Here is a 13812-nt window from a genome sequence, read left to right as displayed (position 1 = left end):
GAAGGCAAATAAGCTCAGTTTTGCACCCAAGCATGGTAACGCGCATGTGGGGCATAGAATTTTCTCTTATGATTCCCGAACCAATCAGCCCGAGACAAGGGACCAAGACCCATATATTTGTGACGCCTAGAAGCACGCCTGGTCCCAGAGTTACGCTGGCAGATTGTGCACGGCAACTCTTGACGAGTAAGATAATGGAACGATATGGATGAAATTGGCTGTGGTTGAACAAGATTAACGAATCAAACCGAATCAAAATTGTTTCTACAAGAATGGGTCACGTGGTTCATATTCCACTTAGACCCACATGACATGTGTGCCTTGTTGCCTTGTTGCCTGACTAATAGAGATTCATGACTTGTCTATGTACAGTGTTAATGAAAATTTGCGATCTTTGGCTTTTAAAGATCACCAATACAAATATTGATCATGCTCTCAATATAGTGTCCATCTGCGGGTAAATAGACGGCGCTGAGCATATCGTCGTTTGGAATAGTGTCAAAGACATCGTCCCACGAGTTGTTAGGGATGTCCGAATTAGACTGCTCAATTGATGATACCTTAGGAACTGACTCCTGGAAATTGTAAGCAGTAGATTCATGTTCAATGACTGTTGGCTCACTATAAGATTGTCGGGGCCCATCGGTGACTCGCCAATGTGTCTTATTGTCTGTACGGCTGATATTTTGTGCATCGCGTATGCGCTGAGCTTTAGCCAAAAGCCGGTTTATTGGCAGCCATAAATTACCCTTATTTTCCTTTTCGCTCCTAATATTCCAAATTCTTTGAACATAGCCCCAGGTACGATCGCACTCCTGGGTTGAAGGATGAAAACAGATTTCTGATAGAACAAATGCAACGGCATTCCATTGTCTTTTCTGTTTAGGCGCCCTCCCTGGCCCTACAGGATAGACGCATTCGGTCCCCATGCGATAACAGGCTCCACATGGTCTCTGTCGATCAAATTTAACCTTGCGAGCTCGACAGCAAATACATGTTCGACTGTACATTCTTCTCTAATTTGCTGTGGGGCTTTGTTTAGCTTGCGGGAAATCAAAGTACCATGCGGGTCTGTCTCGAGAAGAAACACTGCTTTTTGTATAGACGCGAACAAAACAGCTCACAGAGCGCGAAATCCAGAACGCGAAATCCAAAGGCCCAATCCAACTTTCCCCTTATCTTGCGTGGAGGCGAAGAGCGATACTCACGTGGCGCTCATCGAAGGCCTCTTCATTACAGAGTATATACGGAGTATGGAACTTGCTTTATAAAGCTACAAGCTTAATTAATTCAAAGCTTGGGTCCATAGGAACGAAGTTTAGTTATCTCAGAATTGGACTAGTTGTCGATCAAACCCCTCTATCACCGTAATTCTATATTTCGAGTGAATCGAAATAAAAAAAAGTAATTGTCCAGTTGGCTTTGACATGAGGGTGGCCGAGACGTACGCCCCACGCGCTGCAGCATCCCGTCGCGTTCACTTTCCCGGGTAGACATGCAGCAAGAATCATCTTGGCCACTGCTGGGTCCCACAACTCTTCCCAAGCTCTATGGCATACTTAGCAGATATGGGAAGACAAAACAAACGTACCAAGAGCCACCACTGAGCGTAACAGACTTATCAAACCCATTAATCCCCACAGTGGAAGCCATAGCGAGCACAAATACAATGCAAGGTCGTACCCAGAATGGTTCGACAATGCCTTCACCATTTTCTTGCAATCTGGCGGCAATTTGAATGATGATGTCTTCGATGAAGACCTGTCGCTGGAACTTGATGATGAAGAGGACAGCGAATACGGATACGATGACGACGAAGAAGACGACGACGATGCAGGCGAGATTCAAGATCCCAAGTCGAATGAGCACGTGAAAGATGACTTGGATAAATTTCGGGACAAAGAGTCTTTGAACTGGTTTCGTAGACCAGTTTCACTTTCACTTCCTCCGAAATCTTGTCTACCTCAAGTGCAAGGGTTTTCGAGAGAAGCGGAAAGATGATCTGGGAGAACTACGTGAAGAAGAGGATCTCGAACGAGAACGACTTAAAGAGGCACGGATTGAAAAACAAAAGGCAATCGACTGCGAGAGGTCTGTTAAAGCTAAGGTAGACGCAGCATTCAAGTCTGCCTTGAATGCAACGAACCAAGAGCATGTACAAGATCTCGCTCTGGAGCGCACTGCCACTACAAACGATATATACTCTATTGAATATGTAGTGCATTTCGATATCGAATCGCGCGGCATGACGAAAAATGTGGAATTCTGTGACATACATGCCTTCTGTGATTCAAATTGTGATATCTGCGAAAACGGAAAACCAAGGGCAGAAATAAATGGCCACATTTATATCGATCCCAGAAATTGCCCTGACCTCAAGCCATTTGTTCCCCCAAGAACGGTGAGCAATGATGCTTGTTTATTGGATGTTGAATGCTCATCGGAGGTGGTCGAATTTATGTTTTTTGACAAAGGCTACCTGAAAATGAAGATTGCCCACGAAATTATCTTCCAAGGCGAAAATAATCCTTCCAATTCCTCCGAGATCTTCGAGTACGTGGGAGTTCGTGTTGATATTTGACAGAGAACGCGAGAACAAAAAGCCCAGGCTGAAAAGAGAAGACGCTCTTCATACCCCATTGGTTCTTTTCAAATTGCAATCCTTGGCTTCGTTGAGCTTTCTATAAAAATAGAATGATAAACAGCTAGCGGAGCCTAAATCGTTTGGACGCGGACGTGGTTTAGATATCAATTTTGTCCTAGAGCATTTGAAAGCTAGCTAGCTATTGTCATGTCTTCAGATTTCGTATCAAAACATCGGGTAATTCTAAGGCGCTGATCAGGTTATTTTCGCCTGCGGATAATTGTATGCATACGTCTTTTAATTCAAAGAAGTACGTAGGGATTTTCCACTGTTGCATTATTCGACGGGGATTACGGGTAATTAATTTCTGCAAAACTATGAACTTTCCCCGCACGCGTGCATGATCTACGTTACGGACATCCGATTCCTCGATGAAGTTCGGAGAAATATTAAATCATGGACTGCTCACGAGAAAAAAGAATTGAGTGAACTCCCCACGGGGATTTGATTTTTACATTTCATCAAACTCACGACCACTGGCTGATATGCGTTAAAGGGTCTAGCCACCAGCCAAAACCACCGAGAATGTTCGTCAAAGAGGCGATTATCATCGTTGGATTGTGCAATCTATCAGCAGCGAAACGGCTGTGGTCAAAATCCCCGGCTAGCTTTGATTCTATTGAACAACAGGCTTACCCTTTGGGAAATGGCCGGTTGGGTTTCATGCCCACCGGTGAGCCCGGTGCGGAGTCAATCAATGTCAATCTAGACAGCCTCTGGTCTGGCGGACCATTCGAAAACAAAAGCTATTTCGGGGGCAATCCGACAAGTGACCGATCTCACTTTCTTCCTAGAATACGCGAAGAAATATTCAAGAATGGCACTGGGAATGTTGATGAACTTTTGAGTCCAATCTATTCATATGGTTCCTATACGCCTCTTGCAAACCTTACCGTTGAGATAGATGGCCTGGAGAGTTATTCATCTTACTTTAGAGGACTGGATCTTGAGCACGGCGTTTATTCTGTGCGATTCACAAGTGGAAGCCAAGAGTTCAATACATCTATCTTTTGTTCCCAGCCAGACGATATTTGTGTCTACCAGATCGTCTCTAACTCTACTCTTCCATCCGTGAAGTTCGGACTCAGCAACAATTACCTGAACTCTACATTGGCAAAGACAACATGTGTTGGTAGTCAACTTCAAATAAGTGGCCAACTTGCTGACCCTGGAATGAGATTTGTAGGAGTTTCTCAAGCATTACAGCCCTCGGCAGCTCAATGCACTGGGAATTCAATTATTCTACCAAAATCATCAAGCAATACAAATGTAACAATTGTGCTGGGAGCAGGGTCGGATTATGACCAGAAGAAAGGCAACAGAGCAGCTGGCTTTTCCTTCCGAGGAGTAGATCCCACTGCCGCAGTAAGAAAATCGGTTTCTGCTGCAGCATCGCAATTCTTCGATGAAATTCTTGCTCGGCATGTCAAAGACCATCAGAGCCTTTTTGATACTTTCTCTCTCCAGCTTCTCGACCCACTAGGCTCCAGTGAAATCGAAACTGCGGAAATTATTTCAAACTACAACATCACTACTGGAGATCCTTGGCTTGAGGCCTTGCTTGTTGATTACGGTCGCTATCTGCTGATTGCTTCGTCCCGCGACAATTCACTTCCAGCAAATCTCCAGGGCCGCTGGGCAGCAGACCAATACCCTGCATGGAGTGCGGATTATCACGCAGATATCAATATTCAGATGAACTACTGGGCCGCACCACAAGTCGGACTTGGAAAGCTTCAACAATGTCTCTGGGATTTTATTGAAGACACTTGGGTACCTTACGGCCAAGAAACCGCCAGTCTTTTATACGGCGCAACTAATTCATCCTGGGTCATTCATGACGAGATCAATACATTCGGGTATACGGGAATGAAGAATGAGGCTGTATGGGCTGATTTCCCTTTAGCAGGCACTTGGATGGCGCTCCACATTCCGAACTGGCTGGATTATTCTAATGATGTTACATGGTATCGGAAACAAGGCTATCCTTTGCTCAAGGGCTCTGCCATATTTTGGTTGTCGCAGCTGCAGGATGATCTCTACTTCAAAGATGGCACTTTGGTTGTAAATCCCTGCAATTCGCCTGAGCATGGCTCAACAACTTTTGGCTGCTCTATGTACCAACAACAGCTATGGGAGCTCTTTGACCGAATTCTAGCTACTTGGTCTGATAGCGGCGATGATGATCAAAACTTTTACAACAGAGTCGTGGATACTCTAGCTCGCCTAGATCGCGGTATTCACATTGGGTCGTGGGGGCAGCTACAAGAATGGAAGTTGGATCTCGATGTGAAAAATGATACTCATCGCCATCTGAGCGGTCTTTCAGGATGGTATCCCGGTTATAGTGTTGCCATCGAAGAATACAACAGAACCATTAGCACCGCAGTTGAAACCATGTTATGGTCTCGGGGTGATGGCAAAACAGACGAGACAAATGCTGGATGGGAAAAGGTCTGGAGATCCGCATGCTGGGCTCGGCTAAACAACACTTATGAGGCGAACTATGAGCTCCGCTTTGCCATACAGCAGAACATGGCCGGAAATGGTCTTTCGCAGTATTCTGGCAAGAGCCCGCCCTTTCAAATTGATGCCAACTTTGGATTTGTTGCTGCAGTTACGGAAATTTTGATTCAAGATCTACCGCAATCTCACCAAGATAATGGCATCCAAACCATCGTCCTGGGTCCCGCGATATCTTCTTCGTGGGTAGGTGGATCTGTAAGTGGTTTGCAGCTCCGAGGCGGTGGTCAAGTCGATTTCTCATGGGATTCAGAGGGTGTTGTACAGAGCGCCACTGTTTATGGAAGAAGGAAGAAGCTGAGAGTCCTAAACGCAAAAGGATCCGAGATTGAAATCTGAAGCGACAAGTATTGAACGCTTTTGCATGAATAACAGAGGAATACAATGAAGTGTATAAGTTCGCGACTATGATAATTGAAAGATTTTTGATATATTTGCCTCTTTGACCGATTCGGTATCTAGACATTCGCCGTCCTCAAATCGTATAAAACGGGATAAATATAGGTATACTATCTAGAACTGTGTCCCCACATGAATACCTCCATCCACCAGAACATTTGTTCCGGTGACAAAGCTAGCTAACGGACTCGCTAAGAAGACTGCGACATTTGAAATTTCCTGCGGTTCTCCTAGTCTTTTCAAGGGAATTTTCAACCGTTGCTCTTCCACCCAGTCCGGCATTGTTTTCATCGATTTTTCCCAGGAGCCTCCCTCGCAGAGAACTGGGCCCGGCGAGATAGCGTTGACTCTAATACCCTTGGGGCCCAAGTAATGTGAGAGTTCCTGCACATGCTGCAGCTGGGCAGCTTTACATGGTCCATATGCTGCAGGTGGACTGCGGTAGAACTCTCGACCCATGAAAGAGCTCTGCACGATAATAGAGGCTTGTGGAGATTTCTCAAGATACGGCTCGGCGGCCTTGACTAATTCCACAAATCCCATGACATCAATCGCGAAACTACTCTGCCAATGCTCTGTTTCTCCTTCCATGTGCATTGGAGATGCTAGGTAAAAAATTAGCAAATTTATTTTCATTGTTTTCTGTAATATGAGGAGATGTGGGTAGGATACAAACCATTCGCAATGACGACGTCGATACGCCCCACCCGCTCAGCAGACTTGTTAACCCAATCGACGATAGCTTCTTTGGAAGAAACGTCAAATGCCGTTCCAAATGCTCGGGCATGATTGTTGGCTGGGAGAGACGAATGTATCTCATCATATTCAGTATTGGTGACAGTGCGGGCGCAATATGACACGTCGGCTCCTTCTTGGAGGAACTGGCGAACCATTGCCTGACCCATACCACGTGTTCCACCTGTTATGAGAACATGGGTGCCTTGGAGACCAGTTTTGAGAGTCATTCTTTGTATATCGTCCTGGGGGAGGATAGAGATAGATTGGGAAAATATTAACCTTGGAAGGGTAAGAGCAGCCGGAGGGCGACATTGATTTATATCTACGATCTCGGAAGTTTGCTACGCCAAAAAACTGGATCCACGTTCAATTCCGTAATACCTAAGATCCGTTATCTTATCAATATAGGATTAGCGCACTCTGCTCAAATATTCTTGCCACGTTGGGCTCTGGAGTGCAAGGCTGCACATTGATCCGCGACTCCTTTAGGAGGATTAAATCGGGTTAGCTCAGCATCCAAGAACGATGACTAACTCATTTATTACTGGACGCTGTCCCAGATCAGGCTAACTCCGAAACTCCTTTAGGATGTCCTTCAGATGACTAACAGGGTAATAGTGGAGTCACCCCCGAAGCTCCTTTAAGAAGTCCGCGAATCTATGCTATTCCTCCACTCTTGAAGTGACAGTGAACAACCAATTTTCTTTTATATTTAAGCCCGCTAGTAATACCTCTCAAAATGTCGTTCTACTCTCGAAACAGTTCTCTTGCAATCTGCAAGACTCATTGGATTGAATCTCTCCATATTCATGATCCCACCGGAGAATTACCAAGCAACAGACACCATGCAACGGGATTTGGAGAAGAATACCATGACAGCGCCTGTTGACAACAAACCAACCATGGCTATGGAATTTACTGGGTTATCTGACGACTCAATGTCTGTTTTATCTAATAGTGTGGTCGTCGAGCCCATTTCCTTGAGCGTGAAGAGGTTTCTGTCTTCTCATCATGCCCAAGAGCAAAACCCTCAATCTTCAAGGATCGTTGTTGATGATATTAAAGTTGAAGGAACCGGCACAGGTGTAAGTAATAAATGACTCCGATTTCTCAGCCTTTTCTCCAGATCGAGCGACGAAATACTAACACGGGAAGCAAAGGCCTTACCTGCCCCTAGTGTTTTAACAGACGCGAAATCAGGCTTGGGTCTGTTGGAGCCCATCCTGAAGAATATGCATCGCCCGTCATCACGGCTTATCCTGCATGGATTTTCTGCAGCCATCGAGCCTGGCGAGATGATTTTAGTCATTGGCAAGCCCGGTAGTGGCTGCACAACATTCTTGAAAATCCTAGCCGGCATGTGGAGTGAGTATAAGGGCGTGCAAGGAAACTTGACCTTCGGAGGAGAGCCGATGAGCTCTATTATAGATAAACATCCACAAGATGCTGTATTTTGCGGTAAGCTTTCATCGGAACTTCTCCCTTGCAAGATTAGATGTACTAAACAAGAGAAGGCGAGTCTGATGACCATTTCCCAACCTTGACTGTTTTTGAAACGCTGCGGTTCGCAGTGAGGGCACGTTCTGGTCCTCAGTTATCGGCGTCAGAAATCGACGAGAAGGTTCAATCTCTCGCACAACTGGTTGGTCTCAGTCATGTACTGAACACCAAAGTTGGAGACGCTTATGTCCGAGGAGTGAGTGGGGGTGAGAGACGTCGTGTCTCCTTGGCTGAGGCGCTTGCTACACGTGCAAGGTATTTCAGTTCACTTTTTATTTAAGATTTGCATTGGAGATACTGATACTTACTCTCTAAATTTAGGCTGATTTGTTTGGATAATCCGACCAATGGGCTAGACTCTTCAACAACACTCGAATTTATGGAAATGATGCGGGAGTGGACTACACAAAGCCAGTGTGTGACTGCCATGAGTGTTTACCAAGGAAGTGATGCTGTTGTTCCATACTTCGACAAGGTCATTGTCATTAACGGAGGTCACCAAATATTCTATGGAACGATCCCGGAAGCCAAGGCATACTTCTCGAGTCTGGGATTTGAATGTTCATCCGCCACCACAACCACCGACTTTCTGAACTCCATGTCCGCTGACCCTGGCGTTCGCCGTGTACACGAGTCTTATAAAAGTCAAGTACCTCGCACACCAAGCGAGTTCCAGAGCAGATTCCGAAGCAGTCCACATTTTAAAGCGCTACAATCATCTGTACAGATATCAAAGTCCCTTCCTGCCGTGATTCGACCTGGCAAATCCCACCAGTATGCTCTACCGCTATATCAACAGATCGCATACTGTGCAATGCGCCAAGTCCGCATCATTCAGCATAATTACAGCGCTATTCTCGTGGAAGCTATTTGCATTGTTGTTCAGAGCCTGATTCTAGGAACCCTATTCCGAAATCAACAGCGAAACACAGGTTCTCTCTTCATATTCGCATCTGCTCTTTTCTACTCAGTTCTTGTTCCTGCTCTCCAGGCAATGGCGGAGTTTCGTAGCACTTTTGCGCAACGGCAACTAATCCTTAAGCACAAGAGATACCGACTTTACCGACCCATGGCCTATGGATTCGGGCTGATCATGACGGATATTGTGTGGAAAATATTTGTTGTATTCTGGAACATTCCTCTATACTTTTTGACTGGGTTCCAGCAAGATGCCAGCCACTTCTTCACCTGGTTCATCGTAGTATATGTTGAACACTTGGCGTTGTCCATGTTCTTCCGCTCGGTGGCAGTCTTTTCGTCTAACATGTACCGTGCTGTTCTTCCCGTCGGAATTTTCTTCAACATGTACGTCTTGTACACTGGTCTATACGTTCCTATACCTCAGATGCAGGCGTGGCTAGGCTGGTTGAGATACTTGAACGTAGGTATACCCTTCAACTTGGCACTGATAGGAGATTGGCTAACCAAATATCCAGCCGCTTCATTACGGATTTGAATCTGTTATGATCAATGAGTTTGCCAGTCTAACCTACGAGTGCAGCACATCCGACTTGGTACCATCTGGACCTGATTATAATGACATCGCCAATCAAGTGTGTGCTGTGGTAGGCTCTGAACCTGGCCAGCGATTCGTGTCGGGAATGTCATATATCAGAGCGCAGTATGGCTTTGAGGAGGGTAATCTTTGGAGAGATCTTGGGGTCAATGTGGCTTTCTTTATTATTTTTGGTCTAGCTGCAGCGTAAGTCTACAACACTGCTTTGCCACTTACTCCCCTGTTTGACATATACACCTGTACTAACAATGAAGCAGAGCTGGCATGGAGCGACTAAAACAACCAGCAGGTCGTTTAGCCACTGTATTTTACCGTGGAATGAAGTCCACAAAATCTTCTCCCGGCTCTAAATCTGGTGACCAAGAGAGCGGACCTGCTGATTTGGACGTTCCCCCAATTCAGGACGAGACTACTCCCGATGCACGTTTCAACGAGAGGATCAAGAATAAGTCGAGCAGTTTGACTTGGACAAGGCTTAATTTTGATGTGCAAACTAAGGATGGACAGAAACGACTTTTGTCGGACATTAATGGGTTAGTTCACAGTGGCCATATGAAAGCGCTAATGGGCGTGTCTGGAGCCGGTAAAACCACGTTATTAAATGCTCTAGCCGGGCGATCAAAGACTGGAACATTGTCAGGAACGCTTGCGCTTAATGGAAAGATTCTCTCCAGATCCTTCAATCGCCATATGGGATATGTGCAGCAGCAGGACATCCACTTGCCCACGCAAAGTGTACGCGAGGCATTGCAGATGACAGCCCGGCTTCGCCGACCGCAAGAGTTCTCGCTCGAAGAGAAAGATGCATATGTCGAGGAAGTCATTCGTTCACTGGACATGGCTTCAATTGCAAATGCATTGATAGGAACTCCTGGAGCTGGCCTTAACCTGGAACAGCGGAAAAGGGTTAGCATTGGCGTTGAAATGGCCGCGAAGCCTGATATTCTGTTTTTGGACGAACCTACATCCGGACTTGATGGCCAGTCAGCATATTCTATTGTTCGACTTTTGCGAAAGCTGGCAGACTCCGGACAGGCAATTATCTGCACCATTCATCAGCCTGCTGCAGAATTGATCGGGATCTTTGATGAGCTCTATCTGCTTGCTCGTGGTGGAAAGGTGGTATATGACGGGCCTCTGGGTAAAGACTGTGAGAAGGCAATTGCTCATTTTGCCTTGCATGCTCGGCCTTGCCGCGAAGGAGAAAATCCCGCAGAGTACTTTTTGGAAATCATTGGCGCTGGCACTCGCAGAGATGTTCAAACTGATTGGGCGGAAATTTGGAAGAAAAGTCATGAAAAGGGCTTGGAAGGCCACAATGCAGTGGTGCCCTCTGAGACTAACCACACAAGTGACTTTGGAAACGATAATCCGCAGTCGCTATATGCCGCTCCATTCCATTACCAGCTTTTTGTCATGGTCAAACGAACTTGGCTCTACTACTGGCGAGAGCCGGATTATGTTCGAGCTAAGTTCTGGTTGAATGCTGGAAATGCACTGCTTAATGGAATGACTTATCTCAACTCGCCGTCAACACAGCAAGGTGCTTACAACCGCGTGTTCTCATCATTCATGTCCCTGATTGTAGGCCCGCCTCTTGGGTTGCAAATTCAACCAAGATTCGTGACCTTGAGAAACATTTTTGAGCACCGCGAACGCGAGAGTCTGACCTACCACTGGCTAACTTTCAACCTATCTGCCATTATCGTGGAGCTTCCATATGCCTTCTTCACCTCACTTGTGTATTGGCTTCTATGGTACTTCCCCACAGGCTACTACCAGGACTCCAACCATGCCGGATACAGCTTCTTGATGTATCAGCTTTTCTCTGTGTTTGCTACGAGCTTAGCTCAACTATGCGCCTCATTGATGCCCACTGTTGAAGCCGCTCTTTCTTCCAACGGCTTTTTCTTCATGTTCTGCAATACTTTTGCCGGTACCTTATCACCCAAGCCTGTGACACCATCCGGATGGAGCTGGTACTACAAGGTCTCCCCCCTATTCTACTTGAACGAAGGTATAGTAGTGGACGTGTTGCACAATCTGCCACTTCATTGCACAGACTCTGAGGTCTCTATCTTTCAACCGCTCAACGGTACAACCTGCTACCAATATGCCGAATCTTTTCTCAAAACGGCTACTGGGTTTCTGGTCAATCCTGACAGTGCTGAAAACTGTCAGTACTGCCCGTACAAGGATGGTCAGTCATATGTAAGTATTAATACCCTTTTATCGTGCTACTTACTCTAGCGAGATTGGTTCGACTAACAAGACACACCCTTAGTACACACAATATGATTATAGCTACAGTCACCGCGCTCGCAATGTCGGTGTCTTCATTGGATTCATAGCTTTCAACTTCACCATGGTATTGGTTATTACCTATCTGACACGGGTGCGCGGTCGCCACTAGTGATTGTCTGGGCTTTGAGAAAGCCATTTTTAACTTACATGATACCTTTGTACTCTCAAAGGTGCCCAACCTGACTTAAGTCAGTGGCTTAGCGGTATATTTCTTTGCTTTGATAAACCGGTGCATGTCATATGTTTAGACTTATCTAATTAGATGTCTTTTCCCGATCCAAACTCCCCATTGCATTTTAAAACATCCCTATCATTATTGTTCGTCGGTTAAGGATTATTCGATTGAGTTTGACTAGACCTTTAAATCTAATTTACTATCCATCCAACCTTGAAAGTCTACTCAGAACAATAGCACATAATTGACCTTCAACATCCAAAACTGCACATATTTTGCAATAAGAAGACTCGTCTCCTGGTACAAAGATTTATGGAATAAAGAAACAGCTTCATTTTTCTTATACTTATCTACTATATTGCGGTCTTACAATGCCAAGGGAATTTTCGAAACCTTTCCTCCGCCCCTCACAAAACATTCAGAAACGCCGACCTGTCCAACTTTACATTCGCCAATATCAAAGTAACGAGGACTTACAAGAGGTTCTCATATTAATATAGCACCAAACAGCGCTTTTTGGGAAATTTCAATCTGCGAATGATTTACATAGGCTCGATGTCGAAGCGCAAATCCAAAATATCTCGATAAAGAGAATAGCCCACTACACGGGCAATGCGGCGAGTTCCACGATCAAAGCCGCCAACAATATACCCAGTAAGGTGTCCAAGCCGCGTACCGATGATTTGTTCAAATTGCGGGGTACCATGCTCCCAAGTCATTACCGGAGCAGTTGGCCAAGATGGGTACAAATCTTCAGTAATAAGAGTTCGAGTCTGTTCGTTTATAACGGTTGTGAAGAAAATATGTCGCAAGTCTGCAGTTGAATCGTACTCTCTATTATATATAGTTAAAGCAAGCTCCGAGATATTGGGGCTTTCGTGTGTACGCTTGATGTTTTGCATGATGATAACACCAGGTGTAACGTGGCCGATTCAGATATTTTCACCAAAGTACACCCGATAAGTTGTCCAAGGCTCAAGCAACCGGAATTCGTCAGGGAGTTTTAGATCTGAAAGCATACAATCATCTTCCGGGACGTCAATTTCGGCGTCATTTTCAAGCTGTTCAACCGTCAGTAAGTTTCGAAAAATGGGGCAGCCAGGTTCTGCAGGGGCTTCAATCCAACGATACTTGTGCGCCTCGAGATTGAAGTGACTTTTGATCTCGAAGAGGGTCTCTAATGAGGCCAAAGTTGATGGCCGGGCGTTTTTGAGAAGAAGAAACATCCTCATTGCTACTAGATGAAGGAGAGCGGTTACCTCCACAGAGGCAAGCTCGAAGGCAACGACAAGCCGTCATTGGCTAGTGAAGATAATAATATGGACTCTAAGTATATTGAATGTTTGTAATGATTGATTCAATTCAAGGAGTGTTCGAACTTGGTGGACTGTATGGATACTCGACTTAGAGAGATAATGAGCTCATTTTATACATTTGGCAAGAAGGTCCACACAGAGTAAAACCATGAGACAAAGACATATTGCTATACGCTGTGCTAAAAGAATATCTGTTCCGGACCCTTCCAACAAAGGCTTTCTATTTTGATAAAAGTGAAATATAAGCGCCGGTTTCAAATATTGACCTCGAACTAAGACTCAAGCAAAGACTAGAACAAAGTCAATATGCTCATATATAATGGGATTAACTGGCTTTGATCATCTATACTACTGAAACTAAAGCGTCCTTTCTTGAATTTCGAACATGAAAAAGGCTCTTTGACCCCTTGGTTTAAAATTGGGACCAAAAATAAATTGCTTTGAAACAGCCGGTATCAGCGGATATCCTGCAGCAAAAGTTGGGTGTTTTTTTTGAAGGGCTTGCCGGGGCGCGATGAGGCTAGAGTGACATTTTGAATGGCCGAATATTAGACGAGAGAGAAGGAAATAATGATGATAGCGAGAATAGAACGGACTCTAGGGCAAGTATTGCCTACTATCCATGAAGAAGCAGAAGATTATCAATATCTGGAAATTGAATTTGGTATGTAGTATATGAAGATTTTGTAGTTTCTGA

At 45.2% G+C, this 13812-nt stretch overlaps 6 protein-coding genes across 6 annotated transcripts; 3 read left to right on the top strand and 3 right to left on the bottom strand.

Annotated features, from left to right (window-relative positions):
- Positions 1–401: 401 nt before the first annotated feature.
- On the bottom strand, positions 402–694 carry N7478_005215 (uncharacterized protein; the record flags this gene model as incomplete). The annotated part of the gene is made up of 2 exons (XM_056921429.1): positions 402–575; positions 623–694. 2 exons carry the CDS (start codon positions 692–694, stop codon positions 402–404), a joined length of 246 nt encoding a protein of 81 aa, XP_056779466.1.
- A 733-nt stretch (positions 695–1427) lies between these two features.
- N7478_005214 (uncharacterized protein) lies at positions 1428–2581 on the top strand (the record flags this gene model as incomplete). The annotated part of the gene is made up of 3 exons (XM_056921428.1): positions 1428–1444; positions 1644–1921; positions 1986–2581. 3 exons carry the CDS (start codon positions 1428–1430, stop codon positions 2579–2581), a joined length of 891 nt encoding a protein of 296 aa, XP_056779465.1.
- Positions 2582–3169: 588 nt separating this feature from the next.
- N7478_005213 (glycoside hydrolase family 95 protein) lies at positions 3170–5506 on the top strand (the record flags this gene model as incomplete). Its single annotated transcript, XM_056921427.1, has 1 exon — positions 3170–5506. The coding sequence occupies one exon, from the start codon at positions 3170–3172 to the stop codon at positions 5504–5506; it is 2337 nt and encodes a 778-aa protein (XP_056779464.1).
- A 174-nt stretch (positions 5507–5680) lies between these two features.
- Positions 5681–6531, bottom strand: N7478_005212 (SDR family NAD(P)-dependent oxidoreductase; the record flags this gene model as incomplete). Its single annotated transcript, XM_056921426.1, has 2 exons — positions 5681–6171; positions 6243–6531. The coding sequence occupies 2 exons, from the start codon at positions 6529–6531 to the stop codon at positions 5681–5683; spliced, it is 780 nt and encodes a 259-aa protein (XP_056779463.1).
- A 618-nt stretch (positions 6532–7149) lies between these two features.
- Positions 7150–11733, top strand: N7478_005211 (uncharacterized protein; the record flags this gene model as incomplete). The annotated part of the gene is given in 8 exon segments (XM_056921425.1): positions 7150–7244; positions 7263–7389; positions 7465–7762; positions 7816–8059; positions 8126–9185; positions 9241–9506; positions 9578–11531; positions 11605–11733. 8 exon segments carry the CDS (start codon positions 7150–7152, stop codon positions 11731–11733), a joined length of 4173 nt encoding a protein of 1390 aa, XP_056779462.1.
- A 608-nt stretch (positions 11734–12341) lies between these two features.
- On the bottom strand, positions 12342–12701 carry N7478_005210 (uncharacterized protein; the record flags this gene model as incomplete). The annotated part of the gene is made up of 1 exon (XM_056921424.1): positions 12342–12701. One exon carries the CDS (start codon positions 12699–12701, stop codon positions 12342–12344), a length of 360 nt encoding a protein of 119 aa, XP_056779461.1.
- Positions 12702–13812: the final 1111 nt, after the last annotated feature.

Source organism: Penicillium angulare (genome assembly GCF_028827245.1).
Source record: "Penicillium angulare strain IBT 27051 chromosome Unknown utg000004l_segment0_segment0, whole genome shotgun sequence".
NCBI lineage: Eukaryota > Fungi > Ascomycota > Eurotiomycetes > Eurotiales > Aspergillaceae > Penicillium > Penicillium angulare.
This window is presented reverse-complemented; position numbering and strand designations above follow the sequence as displayed.